Raw genomic sequence first — 18660 nt, 5'->3', positions numbered from 1 at the left:
TAATATTTATATATATATATATTTATTTATATATTTTTTTTTTTTTTTTTTTTCAAAATATTTATTTATTTGTTTAACATTGTAATATATTTTTTTAATAAAATCTTTAAAAAAAAAACTTTCAAATCATTTAAAACTGTTATATTCTTTTTTCAAGTTCAACCTGGAAAAAGGTTGAATTACAAAAGAAGTTGTAATATATTCAATCCTTTAAAACGGTTACTTAGTTAAACATGTAAAAACAATATTTTTGTATTTTAAATGTTATTTTAAATGTTTAAACTTATGTTAAATCTAATAAATATATTTCACTGTTTCTTTCTCAGTCTTAACGACAAAACAAAAAAGAAGAGTCTGACGACATTCGAGAGAGATGGGATTATGTCATTGCTGTCAGGACAGCTGGACTACCGTGACTTTGAGAATGCTGACATGGTCATTGAAGCCGTGTTTGAAGACCTGTCAATCAAACATAAAGTGGTGAAGGAGGTTGAGGCCGTAAGTTCAACTTTGTGTGTGTTTGCTTAGTGCAATATACAGTGCAGCCCTCCGTATATATACACTACTGATCATACTTGTTCTGTGTGCAGGTGATTCCTCCTCACTGTATTTTTGCCACAAACACATCCGCTCTGCCAATCAAAGACATTGCAGCAGCCAGTAAGAGACCTGAAAAGGTGCGTGTGTGTGTTTGAGTGTTTTAAATGGGTTTGATTGTTATTAGTCAGTACTGAAGGAGTGATTGTTTGTGAAAGTCTTTATGCTGAACTACTCGTGTGTGATGTAGGTGATCGGGATGCACTATTTCTCTCCTGTGGATAAAATGCAACTGCTAGAAATCATCACCACCAATAAAACCTCCAAAGACACAACAGCATCTGCCGTGGCTGTTGGGCTTAAACAGGGAAAGGTCATCATAGTCGTGGGGGTATGAACACGTTCTGCTTTATATTTTCAACATTTTCTGTGCATCAGCGAATAATTATGTTGTATGTATATTTCATCAGGATGGTCCAGGTTTTTACACCACTCGCTGTCTAGCGCCTATGTTAGCCGAGGCCGTTCGAGCACTGCAGGTAAATTCCTACATGTTTGAATAGCTTATGCAGGTAAAAACAAACAAACACATTTTTATGTGTTCCAATTAAAGATTGCAAGCTTGTTTGTGGTTAAAAGGTGTACCTGTGAAGAAGCAGACAACTTAATTAAATTTGGACTGTTTGTTTAAAATCTTTTTTTTTTTTCTTTCTTCTATCAATTTAAAAAAAAATGATCAGTGTTGAAAACAGTTTCTGCTTAATATTTTTGTGGAAACTGATGTTTTTCTCCGAATTCTTTGAGGAATAGAAACTTTTTAAAAAAAAACAGCATTTATGTGATACGGAAATCTTTTTTAACATTATAAAAGGTACAATTTAGGTTCAATTTTAATTAAGCGTCACATTCACACACTTACAGTAGTGCATTATTTACAAATCTTTCATTTTATTTGTTTTATGATTAGTGGGTTAAAAAGCAGATCTTTCCTAACTTGGCCTGTACATAATTTATCAGTTTATTTATGTGGTTAAAGAAAAGATAACTATGTAAAATCCCTCTAAAGTTGAGGTTTGTTCTCAACATTAACTTTTTTTTTTTTAAAGAATTTAACAGTTGCATATTTATTGGCATTATTCAGCTACACATTAGTTCCCTGTAGAATAATTTCTGAATGTTGCAGCTACATTTTTGTTTTAACCAACGTGCCTGGAGACATTTTTTTTTTTTTTTAGTATAGCATAGTGGTTTGTATGATTCTGCTATAATAAACTTGTAACCTCTGAATATTTTCTGAAAGGATTTATATCTCACACCATCCTGTATTTTACTGTATGTAAAGGAAAACTCTTTGAAAGACTGAAGAATGTGTTGGCATAGGTCCATACTATAGCATATACAGTATGTACTGATAAACAGAATATATTCTGTAGTACAGAGGTTTTCAAAGTGTGGGGCACCAGAGCATGTCAGTGGTAAAAAATTTTTTTATTGATGTAACAAATAAATATGAGTATTATTATATATTCAATATGGAGCCAGTAAGGGGACATGGGGCTGGAAAAAATGGATGGATGGGTGGGGGTAATAATATATATTTTATATATATATATATATATATATATATACATTTTTTGTAAAATTTTAAAGTTTTTCCCCCTCCATATCTCTCTTTTTTCCTCCGTCTTTCTATCATCTTGTTCCTTTAGGACCTCCGTAATTTGGTTTAAAACAATATTCAAACAAATTTCAACAAATATTGATCGTCTAGTTGGCGGCGGTAAATCTGTGTGAATTGTTTCAACGTTGAAACAACAACTGTCATTATTTCAACCATATTTCAACGTTGAAGGTCGGTCATGTGCCGGCTGCGAATAACTAAAAACAGTTTTTAAAAGTAATATTTGGTAAATCTGTGTGAATTGTTTCAACGTTGAAACAACAACTGTCATTATTTCAACCATATTTCAACGTTGAAGGTCGGTCATGTGCCGGCTGCGAATAACTAAAAACTGTTTTTAAAAGTAATATTCAACAATAAGCAAAAATCTAGTTTTCCATTCCGAACATATACTGGAGCTTCTTTTATAGGCTACATTTTACCTGTCAATACACTTTGTTCAAGTGAGCACTATTGATTTATTCTTTTCTGTAGTTGATCCATCAGGATCATACAATTAAATCAGACATTAAATTACAGTACAAATGAAACACTACCGCTGTTAAATATTATTCAAAGTACAAATGCATCTACAGAGGGGGAAGCTGTTAAATAAGCATTCCTTAAATGCTGATAAAATATTTTTTAAACGGTGAGATAAGGCTAAAATCTTCTCATTTCAGCAGCTCTGACTCACCTCGCACACGTCCTCCATCAGCGTGGACTGTAATTAGTTAACTCTTAATTACTGTCACCTACTTACAGAGTGTTCAGACTCTAAACACTTGCTGCTCTTATTAACGTGTACATCACAAACTGAACTCTTTATTTTTAAATCTCTAAAAAGTCTCACTTCCTGTGTGCATGACATGAGCTCCACATGAGAGCAGAAGGAAAGAGAAAAATTGTGCTCTAATGAGTGAATCTCATCAAATCTGTCAAGAAAAAAATATATTTAATATTTCCCCCCCCCAGACATTTTTAATGAACATTTTGCCAAAATTCTTAACACAATGTTTTCATAAGTTTTACTTTTACTTAAAGGGATAGTTCACCCAAAAATGAAAATTCTGTCATTAATTACCCTCATGTCGTTCCAAACCAGTAAGATTCTTCGGAATCTTCAGAACTCAATTTAAGATATTTTTTATGGAATCTGAGAGCTCTCTGACCCTCCCATAGACAGCAAGGGTACTACCACGATCAACGTTCAGAAACGTAGCAAGGAGATCGGTAAAATAATCCATGTGACATCAGGGGTTCAACCGTAATATTACGAAGCTACGAGAATACTTTTTGTGCACAATAGAAAAAAAAAATAACTTTATTCAACAATTCATCTCCACCCTAAAAAACAGCTACAACTACAGCACTGTGTGGTGCGGCTGACACAGAACAACATACACTGTTTGCGTTCAGTGGATATTCTCCAAAATGGCGCTAGGGTGGAGATGAATTGTTTAATAAAGTTTTTTTTTTTTTTTTCTATTGTGCACAAAAAGTATTCTCGTAGCTTCGTAATATTACGGTTGAACCCCTGATGTCACATGGATTATTTTACCGATCTCCTTGCTACGTTTCTGGACGTTGATTGTGGTAGTACTCTTGCTGTCTATGGGAGGGTCACAGAGGATCAAAAAATTTTATTTTTGGCCGAACTAACCCTTTAAAGCTGTAGTCTGTAAGTTTTGCCTCTATGTCGGCATCTCTGTTAGAAAACCTGCAATTGCAGCTGTGTGCGGAATTATCTTCCTTGCGTGGGTTGTGCAGCGGCACAGCTCCAGCGCGTATGAATCTAATGTTTTGAGGAGTATGTGTGTGTGGCAGTCACCGCACCAGTGTGGATATTTACTGTACTTCGCAATCACAGATTCTAGCCTACGTCTTGGAATATATGACTCAAATAAGAATTTTCACCGGATATTGTCATCTGAACAAGTAAGTAACAAGTCTGCCAAGTTTGTTCTGACCAACTGAGGAAAAAAGCAGTACAATAAATCACGCTACCAATGGTGATTTTATCTAAAGATCGATTAGCTCTTATTACATCAAACCATGCAAATTATTATTATTGTTATACTTAATTCTCAAATTATTATTGTTAACAACATCAGCATTGCGTGATTATGAGTATAGTGTGTATAAGCGAGTAGATTAAAATTTCTGCCCAGTCTAATCTAATTGTCATACCATTCAAATTTCATATTAAGAAATTCTTTTAACTCAAAAAGCAAACTATGCTCCCTTCGAACTGGTTGTCTTTAAAATACAAATCTTGTATTTTAACCCAGGCTATCTGTAATCAGAAGCACATTTAAAACTGGAATATAATTTCATTTCATTCACATGTGTTTCATAAACACATAATCCTTTCTGGATTACAATCCGCCATCAAAATGATACATTTAATTATTCCAGCTGCTGTGAGAAAAGGCTATAAACGATCCTCCACCTGCAAGATCTTTACATGCGATAGCCTAGTAGCCGGGACAACTTCTTTATGTTTACAGGCGTGACGTAATGATGCAGCAGCATGCTAGAATTTCCCGCGAAAACCTACCCGTACCACTCAAATTAGAAAACATTATTATAAACTATAACCATTGTGAATAGGGCTGAAGTAAGGCGATAGTTTTGAACACTGGCTGGTTATATACTTGCTCAAATATTGATTTCGGATCATTTTAACTAAAAAAAGTTACAGAACAGCCACCCCATAAGTTCTGACTGTCCACTGAAGGCACACAAAATCATCCCACCCCAGGAATAAAAATATTCATAACAAAAACATCAAATAGTGCTCCATAATATATTAGTCACAATCTGTCAGTCCTTCGATTAGAAAGGTGTATTTCAGACACACACACACAAACACACATATAAAACATCTGAAATAGTCCGAGCAGAAGCACTCATTGTGGCTGTAGTACTCTTGTGTCACTCAAACAAAAACATTCCTTAAATTCACGAGGATGCTGCTCATATCTTGGGTCTCCATCCCTTGATGAACTGCATGATTTTTTTGACCTGCAGTTTGGTGAGTTTAAAGTCCTCAGACAAGATTTCCTCTGTCAGCTGAGTGAAAATAGAGCCGTCAATCCTCTCTCGGCTGAACAGACCAATCACGTCATCCGAAAGGCCGATGAACCGCAGACTGGATGAAACCTCCTCCACCGAGAGCCAGCAGAGCTCTGCTGGGGGTCGCCAAGATGACCCGGCCCCTCCCTCTGCCCCCTTTGCCATGGCGACTGATCTGGAGGCGGGGTCTGCGGTGACCGTGTCCTCTTCTGAACTCTTCACGGGTCTGGGCGGAGTCTCAGGGCCTCCTTCTGAATCTCCCTGATTGGCTTGAGGCTCCTTAGGGGTAGAGCTAATGAGGTCGGGTATCAGAGTGGGAGAGTTCCTACCAGTGGTGAGCCAATCGGAGGAGGCATGGGCGTGTCCCGGATTGGCAAAAGGGTTTAGGGCGCCGAACGGTGCAAAGCGGTTTTGCGCCACCGGCCGCGGTCTAGGGCAGGTGGAGTAGTTCTTTTGGGCGGAGTCAGTACTGAGTAGAGGTGTATTGAGGATGTTGGAGGTGTAGGCTCCGCCTCCTCGTGGGTGGGACCAACAGGCCTGTGCAGGTTGGGCGGGATCAGGGCTCACGCAAGGGTCGGCGGTCACACAGTCAGCCCAGGTGCACGGGTAGCAATACAGAGAATAAGAGTCTGGCGATGGAGAGTTGCTGCCACTATAAGGAGCAGAACTGATAGAGAGAGTTGTATTAAAATGAAGAAATGAAGAAATCACCAAAAACTCAACAAAAAGATCAAAAAGTTGTAATCCACAACAATCCAAACAGCTGAAAAGTTGCAAAAAAAGCACGTTAGAAAGGTGAAGCAGGACAAGAAAAAAGCAAATGGAAGTGCCCAGTGCATTGACGGTCATGTTGCGCTTGAGCTCATGTTGAGCTGTGGTTTTTATCTTGCATTTGCTTTTTTGTTGTCTTTTTTTACCTTTATAGTTAGGGATGTATTGATGCACCCCGAGCCGGTTGAAAATCGATACAAATATGAGACAATTCTAATAGGTTGAGATGTTAAACGAATCGTGATACAATTGGGGTCTGACTGAGGGGAAATGACTGCCATTAGAAAACTTTAGAGGGTATTTTCTTTTCATCTTGCCTTTGTTTAATGCATATTAAAGTAGTGTTCATAAGCGCAGCACTGCTGCGTTTACAGTGGCAACCAAGGTAATGCCAACAGGTGGCGCTATTCCATAAGTGCCACCTGCTGGCAGAGAATGAATATGCGTTTTCATTCAGCCCATCTGCTGTATTTGTTTCGTGCAGATATATTTTATGTAGTATAGCTTCACAAAACTAAAGTCAGAGCATTCTGTTTTTGAGTAAAATGTCAAATTATGCAATCTAATTTAGATTAAAAACTGCTCATGCTGCATGTGCACATTAAAAAGCCTTAGTTTGTTTATATGAACAGATTTATTTTATTATTTTCGTTATTTGACATATTTCAATTTCATAAAAATGTGCAGCATTTTGTCCAAGCAATAATAAAAGGACACTTTATCATTTATAATTTGTCTTAAATCTCATTTTGTAAAAAAAAATAAAGCGAGTAAATGTGAGTAAATTGTATCGTGAATTGTATCACATCGTGAGTTGAGTGAATCGTTATATCCCTATTTATAGTGTGTGGGCCTTTTTGCAACTTTTCATAATAAATTAATGCAAATATGCAAAAATGAATGCTAATGATTTTTGTTCTTTAGGTATTTTGTTTCACAGTATTTGCTATAGTTCAATTATCAGTGCTTCCTCTTGATTCCCATTCCTACTTATTTCCAACCAATAGGTACTTAAAACAACTCTATTTAAACTCCTCCAATAGTAATTTTTACCTTTCTTGCAGTCCAGAGGAATAAAATGAGGGGTTTGGGTTGAGCGTCTGTGTGGGCGGTGTTTTAGGTACACGGGTGGGAACTGGAGGGCTGGGGGCGGGGCCTTTAGCACAGCGGGGCGGAACAGGAGGAGCGTTTAAGAAACGACACTCTTCTTTCACCTAGACAGAGAGAAAAAATGCAAAAGAACAGTTATATTACAGTCTTGCTCTTGTCTTCCTCACAACTCAAGACCTGGTTTTTAAGTAAATGTCACTTTATTTCCAGGAGAAAGTTAAACAACATATTTCCATGTCATTAATACTGAACACAGAAAATCAAATAATAAATACAGAATATAGAACAATTAATATTAAACACAGAATATGGAATAAATAGAACACTCAAAACCAAACAATCATTATTAAACACTGAATATTGAAAACTAAATACAGAACACTGTTAAGTTTGTTAAATGGAGGCAAAAATCTTATATTAACAGAATATAATACTATGAAATTAAATTTATCTCGGGCTGTCAGTTGAAATAATTACATGATATGCCGATGATTAATGAATCAAAGTAATCACAAATAATTGCATATAATAAAAGATATGAAGATAATTCAAATCCGTTATTGTAGCAGATGTGTAAATCACTGGAGAGACAAAAAATGTAGTTATAAGTCAGTACATTTTATGGAAACTGTGTTAATAAATTTGAACTCATTTGAACTATATTTTAATATTCAAATAGGTTTATTTAAATCAAATATCCACAAAACCTTTATTCCGAGATCAATATATGTCCTTTTTTAATAACTCTAAACAGTATACAGAACAATACAATCAGCAAAAGAAATCACAAACTGAAACTGAACCTCTTTTTATGATTCTTTAATTAGAGTTTCAGACATACTCTGTAGTAAACCAGTGTTTACAAGTGCTTGTTTCCTAACTACGGTTAATATGGAAATATTGTCTCAATGATCATCATGATGATAAACTCCTTAATATCTGTTATCGCTGTCTAAATTTCCTCTTTTGGGATTCTGGGACACAGTTCCTTCCTCAGCAAATACACCAGGGACTGTGTGTGTGTGTGTGTGTGTTTGGGAAGCTAAATTACAGGCCAGGCCTGAACCCTCTGTGTGTGGGAGAGAGAGAGAAGAGGGTAAAAGAGAAAGGCTGTAATTTCAGTCAACAGTGTCAAAAAGACTTTAATTCCAGAAGAGATGTTTGTTTTTCTGTTTATATACTGTTTGTTTTACACGGTAAAACATGTCAGTAAAACCAGAAAAGGTTGCTACTCTAAAAACTGTTTTACCACCTGTATTATTAGTATAAAACATTCAGGTAGCTCCTCATATTACTATTATATCAGTTAATGATTCACATAGTTATGGCACTAAAATGTCTCCTGGCCTGTAATGCCTGAAACACTGTCACTGTGTTTTTGTAGTGTACATTATAAGCACACAAATGAATGACTCGAAACACACCTGAAAAGACACAGGCTGAGATGATGTGTGATTATGTTTCTGTGAGTGTGTGTGTGCTGTGTATATGTTCTGTTCCAGTAAACATATGCTCATTATTCAGCCTTTAAAAGCAACACTATCAATTATTTAGTCTTTAGTCTAGGGCGGCAGTGCTGCATGATACTGTTTGGGCCACAAAGCACATATGAATGTGTGTGTGTGTGTGTGTGGGTGTTTGCATGTTTGACCGTGGCAAAAGAACTGAGGAAGAAAAGTGTATCTCATGAGAATAAAGAGGGTTACTGAACAAAAGCCCAATAATGCTAGAGAAATATCTAAAAGAGTGAATCTTACGAAACTGGTCAAGAACATGTCCAGAATATTTCACCCCCAAATCAATAGTTACAAAGAAATTATATTTATATATTTTATTATTTATTGTACTTTATTATTAATTATTAACTTATTTTTAAAATAAAAAATAACAAAAAAATTATTTAAAAAACTTAGATAAAATTAAAATTTTATATATATACACTTAATATTTACATTTTACTTACAGAAAATTAAACTTATTAAGATTTTTTGAAGTGGCATTATTTAACAAATACATATACTGTATTTCCCCCATAATGAAAATCTCACTCTAAAAAAATTTGTATATACAGTATGTATATATATATATATATATATATATACAGTGGGGCAAAAATATATATATATATATATATATATATATATATATATAGGATATGTTTTTCTTTCTTTTCTTTTTTTTAAAAGCTTTGAATTTTAATGGAAAATCTGTGTAAAATGGCTGCTTACAGCTTCAGATTTGGGTGGGACAGGAGGTGGAGTCGATACTCTCGACACTCTTCCTGCTTCCATCTGCACCATGGCTACATGTGTGGAGCCTACCGTTCCATCCAATGACGTGGTAGTGGAGTGGAAGGATATGAGGTTATGCTCCGCCTTCACTGCGCTCTCAGACGTCAACCCAAAACTTCCAGAACTCTGATTGGTCCAGAGCTCCTCGTACGGAATTTCCTGCGTCTCTGTTGACCAATCGGGTGTGACGTATTCTCGCTCCTCTCCGTCGCTAGAGGGCAGCGTGTGCGAGTCGACCAGTGAGTCTCTGCAGCCGTGTGAGATCGTGTGTGTGTGTGTGATGGCTCCGCCTCCATAGACACACAGAGACAGTCTCTGCAGGGACGTCCCGAGCTCGTCGTGCCCGTAGCCCTGAACGCACACCCGAATCCGCCGTGGGCTGAGACACTCCTCGGAGAAATCCGTCTTGACTTCACGCACAGCACGCGAGTAATCGTCCGGGTCAAAGCTCTCCTGGCAACACAGAGCGCACTGTAGCACCACCTGCTGGTAGGAAGCGTCCACACGCAATAAACCCTCCGGCAGAGTGAAGCGCGGCATGTCCGTTAATAACAGGAAGTGAGACGGCGTGACTTCCTCTTTGCGAAGTATGCAGCAGAGAACCACAGTTTTGCTGATGATGCTGAGGAGTTTATATCGATGGCCCTCGCGGATTGCGTGCAGGTCATATGGGTTGCGAGGAGGTCGCGATGGCACGGACACGTTCACGGGTAACCGCACGCGCTCGATGATGCTGCGCACGGTGTGTTCACCTCCCTGCATCTGCAGCTCCTGCGGTGAACGCGTGCAGAACCGCCCGCGGCACTGGAACGGCAAACTGACGCTCTCATTGGTCCGATGGTTCATGCATATCAAACAAGGCATCTTCGTGCGGGCGGGACGTCCCAGAGCTCCGCCTGCTTTGCCCAGTCGCCGCAGTAGCGCAGTCAGGCGGGATTTCTCGCGAGTTGATTGGATGCAGAGCAGTTCTGCCTGGCCCATGAGGGTTAATTCATCTCCCGCCTGCAGAGAGAAATTATACAACTCACTATCCTCCGTAAACTCCCCAGACACCACCTACAGCGAGAGGAAGAGAGAGAGACAGATGTATTAGCATTTAACAAAAAACACATTACTGATGCCATAAGGTTAGAGACCAGGACGAACCTTCTTTGTCAAGCTACAGGCTACTCGTAATTTATAGCAGTTAAACTATAATCAAGCCTAGAATTAGTTAAAGGTGCAATAGGTGATTGTCTTCAGAAACATTTTTTGTTATGCTGGTTGAAAGTCTCTTCACATCCCGATAGCAAGCATTAAGCTAAGTGGTCTAAATGTATTTATCTGTATTTATATATTCTGTGGAAGGTGTAGGACCAAGAAATGTTCGTCCAATCAAAACGCTCGGTCCGAGCGTTTTAATTGGCTTTCCTACCTGCCTGTCAACGCATGTATTAGCATACCTCTGCGCACCCAGTTCGCGCAGACAGGATACGTCATCAGCGCGTTCACGCACGCTGTGCAGACAGAGCGAGAATGGCACAGAATCAACAACTCGATCTTCCTTCCTGGTATTGTAGTACATTTAAAGTTTTCTCACCGGTGAATGACACATGATATAGGCAGCCCAGCGGTTCGCATTTCCAGTCCTCGGGCATGTGTTTTGCATGTCTCGCTTAGTTAACACACCCGATTCAGATAACCAGCTCGTTAGAAGAGAGCTACGTGCATGAACTGTGTTCCGATTGATATGATAACACAGTGTTCATTGCTCCCTACTCCCTGAGCAGGGGAAATCCATTGAAGTTTATTTAACTTCGGAACATGGGCTGGAATTGGGAACCGCTGATGTAGCCTATTGTAGTAATGTTGTCTCTGGTATTCTGGTCTGTGAGTGAGCGTATATGCGTTCAGGGGGCGTGGCTTTGGACGGCGATTGCAAGGAGGGTGGGACGTTCGCTTTCAGTGCTATCAGGCTAAAGTTAGCATTTTCCAAGATCTCCTACTGCACCTTTAAGGCTTGTTCACAGCAAGAACAATACCTATAAAGATATCTAGAACGATAACTATATCAGCATCCACACCAACAGATGATACAATTCTGTTTAAAGTGCACGCTGCACTTTGTCGCTCCAAATGCTCAAGCTTGTTAAAGCAGGATGGATTCTGATTGGCTGTAAATGTTTTTATCATTTATCTGTGCTGGTTTCAATTTAGTTGTGGTGTGGACTTCGCTATTCTCATATATTGTTATAGTTAGGCCTATTGTCTTTGGTGTGAACAGCCTTTACACTAGAATCTACTAACAAAATCTGCTAACTAAATTGAAGCCAATTAAGGGGACCAAAATAATTTAAATATGTAACTACCAGAGTAATTTATCATTCAATCATGCTCAAATCAAAAACATTTAGGGGTTTTGAATGAATCAGTGAATCATTTTTTTTAACTGATTCATTTACATGAAACTGTTTAAACAATCCGAATCCTGCAATGAATTGGACTTTTCAATGAAAAATCTATTTTAAAGCTGTGTGCATAATACAGTGTGACAAAATATTTTGTCATGATAAATCATTATTTGTTGGAGATTGTACTACATAACTTGTAAAATGTAATGCCCCTGTGGACTGTTTATTGTGGTTTCTTCCCCTTTTGTTGGTTTAGCCCGTTCTAATCATTAGTTAATTACCCTTATTGTGCTCACCTGTCTGCCACTAATAGTCCACCCTATATTAGTTCCTGTCTGTCTAAGCCTAAGTGTCGGTTATTGTGAATGTTACCCCGAGTTTGTGTGTCTCATCTACCCGAATCTGCCTGGTTGTCTCTACATTAAATATCCTTATTTGAATCCTTGTCCTCCTCGTCATCCTGCCTGCCTCCACACACCTGGACCGTGACAGAATAACCGACCCAAAAGTAAAGTATAGCGGCGTCTTTCCCCTCGTTTGTTTTTCTGGTTTTTGTCAGTTTTTATTTTTTCTTATGGATTACCCCGCATTCCAAATCCTCCTGCTGGAGCAGGGGGAACGCTCTCTTGAGGACCACACGGATTACTTTCTGTCCCTGGCTCACCTCACGCACTACCCGGACAACTGCCTCTGTACATTCTATCAAGTTGGACTTAACGCCACCACACGAGCGCAGTTGTCCGGGGATGGTCCTCGAGAGAGCTTTGCCACCTTCATCGAGTGGGTGCTGGTGTCCTGCAAATCCCATCTGACCGTGGACATTGCTGACAACACCAGCCCCACCATCTCCCCACGGTACGGAGCATAAGCCTGAGCCCCCCGATGACGGAGAGCCATTTCCCGCCACGGTCTACGAGCCGGAGCGAAGCCCTGCGGCTGAGAAGAGGATCGCCTCGAATGTTGAGCCCAACCCGTCAGACCAGGTGCGAGAGCCGGTGACAGTGCCCACCACGAGGGAGCAAGCCGTGGACGGTGTGAGCGTGGAGAGGAGCTCCGCCGCCTGCATCCTGGCTGAGGGGGAGCTGACTATGGCGGGACATAAGGGCCAGAATATGGAGGGCGTTCAGTGCCAAAACGAGGAGGAGAGACCTCTCGATCCCCGGTCGAGCCTCGGAATGGCTCTCGATCCCTTGTCGAGCCTCGGAATGGCTCCCGATCCCCAGTTCCGCGCAGGAAGGGCTCCAGCCCAAGAGCTCTCTCCAGTGCCTGCCCTCCGGCTCCGCCTTGGTCGGGCGTCGACCCGCCATCGCCTCTGGACTCCTCTCCTCTGGCTGCGCCTCGTCGCTCTGTCCTACCGGCTCCGTTGGGCTCCTTCCTCCCGTCCGCTCCACCTTGGTCCTCAGTCGCTCCGGCTCCGCCGCGGATCTCTGGAACTCCGCCTCGGTCGCCAGAGCCCTCGGCTCCACCCTGGCCCCCCGGATCCTCGGCATCCCCCTGGCTCGTTGGCTCTCCGCCTCGGGCTCCTCCACCTGCTCCGTCGCCATTGGTCGGCCCCCTGGAGTCGGTGGACATTCCTCCTCCATGGCTCCTCCCTCCGTCGGCTCCACCGTGGGCCGCTATTATGGCTGTGGCCAGGGTCCCACCTGGCTCCTCCTCCTGCTCCGGCTCCCTCCTGACGTCTCCCTGGCTCCTCCCTCCATCGTCACCTCCATGGACTCTGTTAGGCGTCCTCCTCCTGTAGGTCCGTCCTCCGCCGGAACCTCCACCTGTCTGGTCTGCCTGCCAGCCCTTTGCTTTCCCCTCTCACCATCTCACATCCACTACTTTGTCCTTAGTAGTGGATGTCCTTAGTCCCCCTCCGCCCCTCCCTCTGTTTCTACGGTGCGAGGACGCACCTTCCGGGAGGGGGGAGTAATGTAACGCCCCTGTGGACTGTTTATTGTTGTTTCTTCCCCTTTTGTTGATTTAGCCCGTTCTAATCATTAGTTAATTACCCTTATTGTGCTCACCTGTCTGCCACTAATAGTCCACCCTACATTAGTTCCTGTCTGTCTAAGCCTTAGTGTCGGTTATTGTGAATGTTACCCTGAGTGTGTGTCTCATCTACCCGAATCTGCCTTGTTGTCTCTAAATTAAATATCCCTATTAGAATCCTTGTCGTCCTCGTCATCCTGCCTGCCTCCACACACCTGGACCGTGACCTAAAGCTAGTCGTATTCATATTTTAATACTTTATTAATATTTTGAATTAGACTAGTTTTTATATTTTCCGTTGTTAGTAATAGTTTTTTAATAAGTCTATTTTTCAGCTTTAGTTTTAGCAATTTTAGTACTTCAACTAAACAAATTTGAACTGTTGCCTTGGCATTAACTGAAATAAGTTTGTTTTTTATACAGTATTTCAGTTCATGTTTATTTCAGTTAACGTGTTTTTTTTTTTATATATATAGTTTTAGTTAACGATAACAACACTACTGGTAGATTCATGTGAGAAGTTTTGCTGTTGTTACCGTAACACTAAATGTGATGGGCTCCATGACGAACACACGATCAGGAAAGATTCCTGCGATTTCCTCCACGCTTCCAAAGTATTGAACTGGCTCGCGAACATCCCGATCCTGATCCAATAACTTAAACTTCCCTGAGAACAGAGAAAAACAGAGTGAAAGAAAGCAACAAAGAAAGTGTGTTGCAAAATCCCCCAAAATGTCCCCAGAAGTGAGCTAAAAGTGTTCATTAGTGACATCCTGAAAGGTTTAAAAAAAAAATAGGTTAATGCAGTTTTTTTTTTTTTTTTTTTTTAATGCAAAAGTTTGTTTTAGGGTTTAAAGTTTAGTCTGTAGAGATTATATATTAGCCTTGTAGAAAAAACAACAGAAGTCAATGGTATCTCCTCATTTAAAGGGGTCATATGATGCTGCTAAAAAGAACATTATTTGGTGTAATGCATTTTATATATATGAAAAACTTTTTGTATACATGTAGTAATATTTAAAAACAAAGTATCATCACTACTACAGTACTTCCTATCACTTTGACATTTTTGGCTTTATTCTACACAAGAAATGTACAATCTTCAGCGTTCATTTGTTGTCCCTGTATCGCCTGAATGCTTTGCCCATATGGTATGAAAACACTCACTGCAATAAAACAGTGAATTGAATTGAGACTGACTGAATATGTGTGAGAGTGTGTGTGTGTGTGTGTGTGTGCGTAATGGAGAAAACATCAAAGTGAACGTGTGAAGTTAAGTGCTTGAATACAACAATCAATATACTGTTAACAACCAATCATCTCTGTCTCTCGCTCTTTCTCTCTGCTTTCAGTGTTTTTAAATAGCTTGTACACTCTCAATGAGAAATCAGTTTTGTGTGCTGCTCTAGGGTCAGTTTCATTGCTTATTTTCTTAAAACTTTACTTTTACAAACTGGTTGAGGAAGAAAATATACAAACATGTCTGTCCGAATATTTTCAACATGATGCAAGGATGTTGCATCCAATGTTCCCAGTAAAAAAAGTCCACCCCACAGTCTCTATAATATTCTGGTCTCTAGATAAGACTCTTGTGACCATTTTATCATCCTCCAGGAGTAAATAAGTCACTTTTAGAAGTAATAACACAACAAATTGCAAAAAAAATTGGCAATGCCGTTCATATCATTGCATGTGCGAACATCACTAATGAATTAAAATTATTATTTGAATGTGAGGTATACCTGTTGGCACATATTCCAGTCTCTGTGTGTTATATAGTACCTGTGTTATTTTAGTATCATTGAGATACTATTATAGTTTTTCTTAATATTTTGAATTAGATTTAATATATTTTTTTATATTTTATGTTTTCATTTTAATTTTAGTAAAAGTTGTCTTTTTTTGTCATTTTTATTTCTTTATTATTTTAAAATATGTCTAAATTAGTGCTGTCAAATCGATTAATCACATCCGAAATAAAAGTTTGTGTTTACATATTATATGTGTGTACTATGTATAAATATATATAAATACACACACATATTTGTATACAGGTGCATCTCAATAAATTAGAATGTCGTGGAAAAGTTCATTTAAAACATACTCAGTACACACTAGGGGTGGAACGGTTCGCGGAAAAAAATCGAACCGAACGCTAGGACCGCGGTTCAATTAAAGCTGACAACGCATTTGTAATAGGCCTATGGTTTGCTATAGATAACACGTAAAACAAACACGGTTCGGCTGTTTCTGTTGATGGATGTGCATTCTGGCTTCCCAGTACATTCCAACAACAGCGATAAAAAAAAAACGTGGACAAACCATTCACTCTTGTTCAATGTGCTGGAATATGAGCATTTATTCCGTCATCACCCGGGAGCTGATAGCGTGCGCGCACAGGTGAGACCTGGGGCACATTCAAGCTCAAACCGGTGTGCACCGTTTTGCTACGGTTTGCTCCTGGAAACGGTGTGCAACGGGGTTTGAGATGCTTTTTCTCTTCTTTGGTGGGTGTGTCAAACATGTCAGCCCAATCAGCAGCAACATGTATGTAAACCACGCGGTATTAAAGAGACAGCTCGCACAATGTAATTAACATCCAAATAAATTCACAATAGCAAGTATATTGTTTGCACATGTTTATTTACATTAAAGGCAAAATAACTGAAATAATAAGGGCACAAGTATAGACCTGGAACTTCTTTAAGTCTGTCTAAATATCATTTAGTAATTGCAATGTCTTCTGGTCCATATCCTTTCCTTAGGAAGTTGTGCTAAATACTGATTAATGTAACATAAAAATACTATACATTTATATATTTTGCTATTGTATTATGGAATGACACTTTCATAAACTTTTCTATACCCCTCTGATTATATAATGGTAAATATTACAATATCATAGCACAACAACAGCGATCAGCAATAATGATAAGTCTAATACTAACAATAAAAATAATAAGGTCATATAGATCATAACACAGTCTTGGAGGTAAAAAGTGGATTATCCTTCACCTGAAATGCGAGGCAATGTTGGATCACAATAATTAGGAACCACAGTTTTCCCTTCATTTGATTGGGATGTCCTCTTTTATTCTGGAGGGCAAGGGCAATGACTGTAACATCGAGCGTATATTGCAGTATTAAACACGTATTTATACCGATTTCATCAGGCTCCGAAAATTCTTCAAAAAGAACACAAAGAATGGCCTTCTCAGCTGCCATAGTTGCAACTCTTGGTCATCAGAACAGGGTGTTCAACACATCACCATTTCCGTTTAAAAAACGGTTTGCACCGTTTTTGTCGGGGCTGAACGCAGCCCTGAACAGCACACTTTGATATCTGTGTTTAAACTAAACTCATGTAAGCTTTGCCAGTTTAAACATTTAAGAGCCAGAGGACGCGAGCTCGCGCATGCAGTGAGAAGATTTGTGCGTGTGTTCAATCCTCAGAACATGCGCAAATATTAAGCTTTCTCTGAAGTGTTGTGTTTAAATGGACAAATTCACACAAATTATGTCAAAATGCCCGTCTTGGTAAGTATCCTATAGCAGACATAGCCGGCTGAATGTACTGTATCAGTGCACTGGATCAGTGCATTCTCTTAAAGTGACAGCACTTTCTTAATATTAATCAAACAGCAACAACAAAGAAATCACTCACTGCTCTTGATTAAATAGCTTTCGGAACTTTAATAAAGATTAATCTTTAATTTATACAGTCAAATATGCAATGCTGTTTTACATTTCATTACTTTATTCAATTTCTGTACCTAAAAACTAATGTTAGACCTACCTAAAAAAAAACTGAAAATCACTGTTTATTTTATTTGTATCTTTACTCTATTGTATTTATTGTGCTGTTGCTTGTAGTTAGATAGATTATTCTTATTTTCTTTATTTTTATTTGACAGTTTAGTTTTTCCCTAAACATAGCACATACCGAACCATACCGAAACCGTGACTCTAAAACCGTGATACAAACCAAACCGTGAGTAAGTTGAACCTTTCCACCCCTAGTACACACACATATATTATTTAAACACAAACTTTTATTTTGGATACGATTAATCCATTTGACAGCACTAGTCTAAAATAGGGTTTACTTTGTACTTTTAGGTCATTTGGTTTTAGTTATTTTAGTACTTAAACTAAACGAAAATGAGAAATGTTGCCTTGACAACTAGCTGAAAAACGTTTTATTGTTTATTAAAATTGAATGTTTATTTTAATGATTTTTTTTTTTAGTTAACGTTAATGACCCTGTATGGTACCTTGATACTGTAGTGGGATGTCTATTTTGGGTCCAATCACGTAATGACCCTCCTCCAGGCTGTGGGCAGTGACGGTGGTCCACTGTCTGCAGGAGTGAAGCAAAATCACATCCTCCTCCGACAGACCATCCACATTCTCACCTGCATACACACAAAAACACACAACTGATAAGCATGATAATTCATTATTTACAGGTTCAGAACAAGACATTCATATTGGCTGACACTCAGCATTGGTAATGCTTGTCTGACTCTACAGTAACTCAAATTTATTAATGAATTTATAATTAATAACAAATGATAAAAGTACAATAACTATATCAAACCTCACCCAGATACTTACAGTACATTCACGTAAAGCAATATATACTACATAGCAAATCTCAACTGTGTGATTGTTTATATTGTCGCAAAAATGTAAACTATTATCTCACAGCTCTATATATCAAGTTGGATATATTATATCCAACTTTATTTGCATCCATATAGTGCATGTAAAGATATATATATATATGTATATATATATATATATATATATATATATATATATATATATATATATATATATATAGCAT

The 18660-nt window shown here is 38.9% G+C and overlaps 2 protein-coding genes across 3 annotated transcripts in view; one reads left to right on the top strand and one right to left on the bottom strand.

Moving 5' to 3' along the window:
• The window catches only part of LOC107550361 (trifunctional enzyme subunit alpha, mitochondrial-like), an 18004-nt gene extending 16816 nt beyond the window's left edge, over window positions 1-1188 (top strand). Inside the window, exons 12-16 of the mRNA XM_016231622.1 lie at window positions 327-498; window positions 591-677; window positions 788-928; window positions 1008-1076; window positions 1177-1188. Coding sequence (XP_016087108.1) covers window positions 327-498; window positions 591-677; window positions 788-928; window positions 1008-1076; window positions 1177-1188 — 481 coding nt within the window. The remainder of the gene's footprint in view (window positions 1-326; window positions 499-590; window positions 678-787; window positions 929-1007; window positions 1077-1176) is intronic.
• Window positions 1189-4913: 3725 nt separating this feature from the next.
• Window positions 4914-18660, bottom strand: part of LOC107550383 (GRB2-associated and regulator of MAPK protein 2-like) — a 15749-nt gene continuing 2002 nt past the window's right edge. Inside the window, exons 2-6 of one of the 2 annotated variants that reach the window (XM_016231642.1) lie at window positions 18086-18226; window positions 14348-14478; window positions 9385-10503; window positions 7100-7260; window positions 4914-5942 (exon numbers count right to left, since the gene is read on the bottom strand). In XM_016231642.1, the coding sequence (XP_016087128.1) occupies window positions 5177-5942; window positions 7100-7260; window positions 9385-10503; window positions 14348-14478; window positions 18086-18226 (2318 nt within the window). In that variant the 3' untranslated portion in view covers window positions 4914-5176. The remainder of the gene's footprint in view (window positions 5943-7099; window positions 7261-9384; window positions 10504-14347; window positions 14479-18085; window positions 18227-18660) is intronic. The other variant, XM_016231643.1, reaches the window with a different exon arrangement.

This window comes from Sinocyclocheilus grahami, unplaced genomic scaffold, assembly GCF_001515645.1.
Source record: "Sinocyclocheilus grahami isolate Dianchi unplaced genomic scaffold, SAMN03320097.WGS_v1.1 scaffold397.1, whole genome shotgun sequence".
NCBI lineage: Eukaryota > Metazoa > Chordata > Actinopteri > Cypriniformes > Cyprinidae > Sinocyclocheilus > Sinocyclocheilus grahami.
Note: the sequence above shows the minus strand (reverse complement) of the source record. Positions and strands in the feature narration are given on the sequence as shown.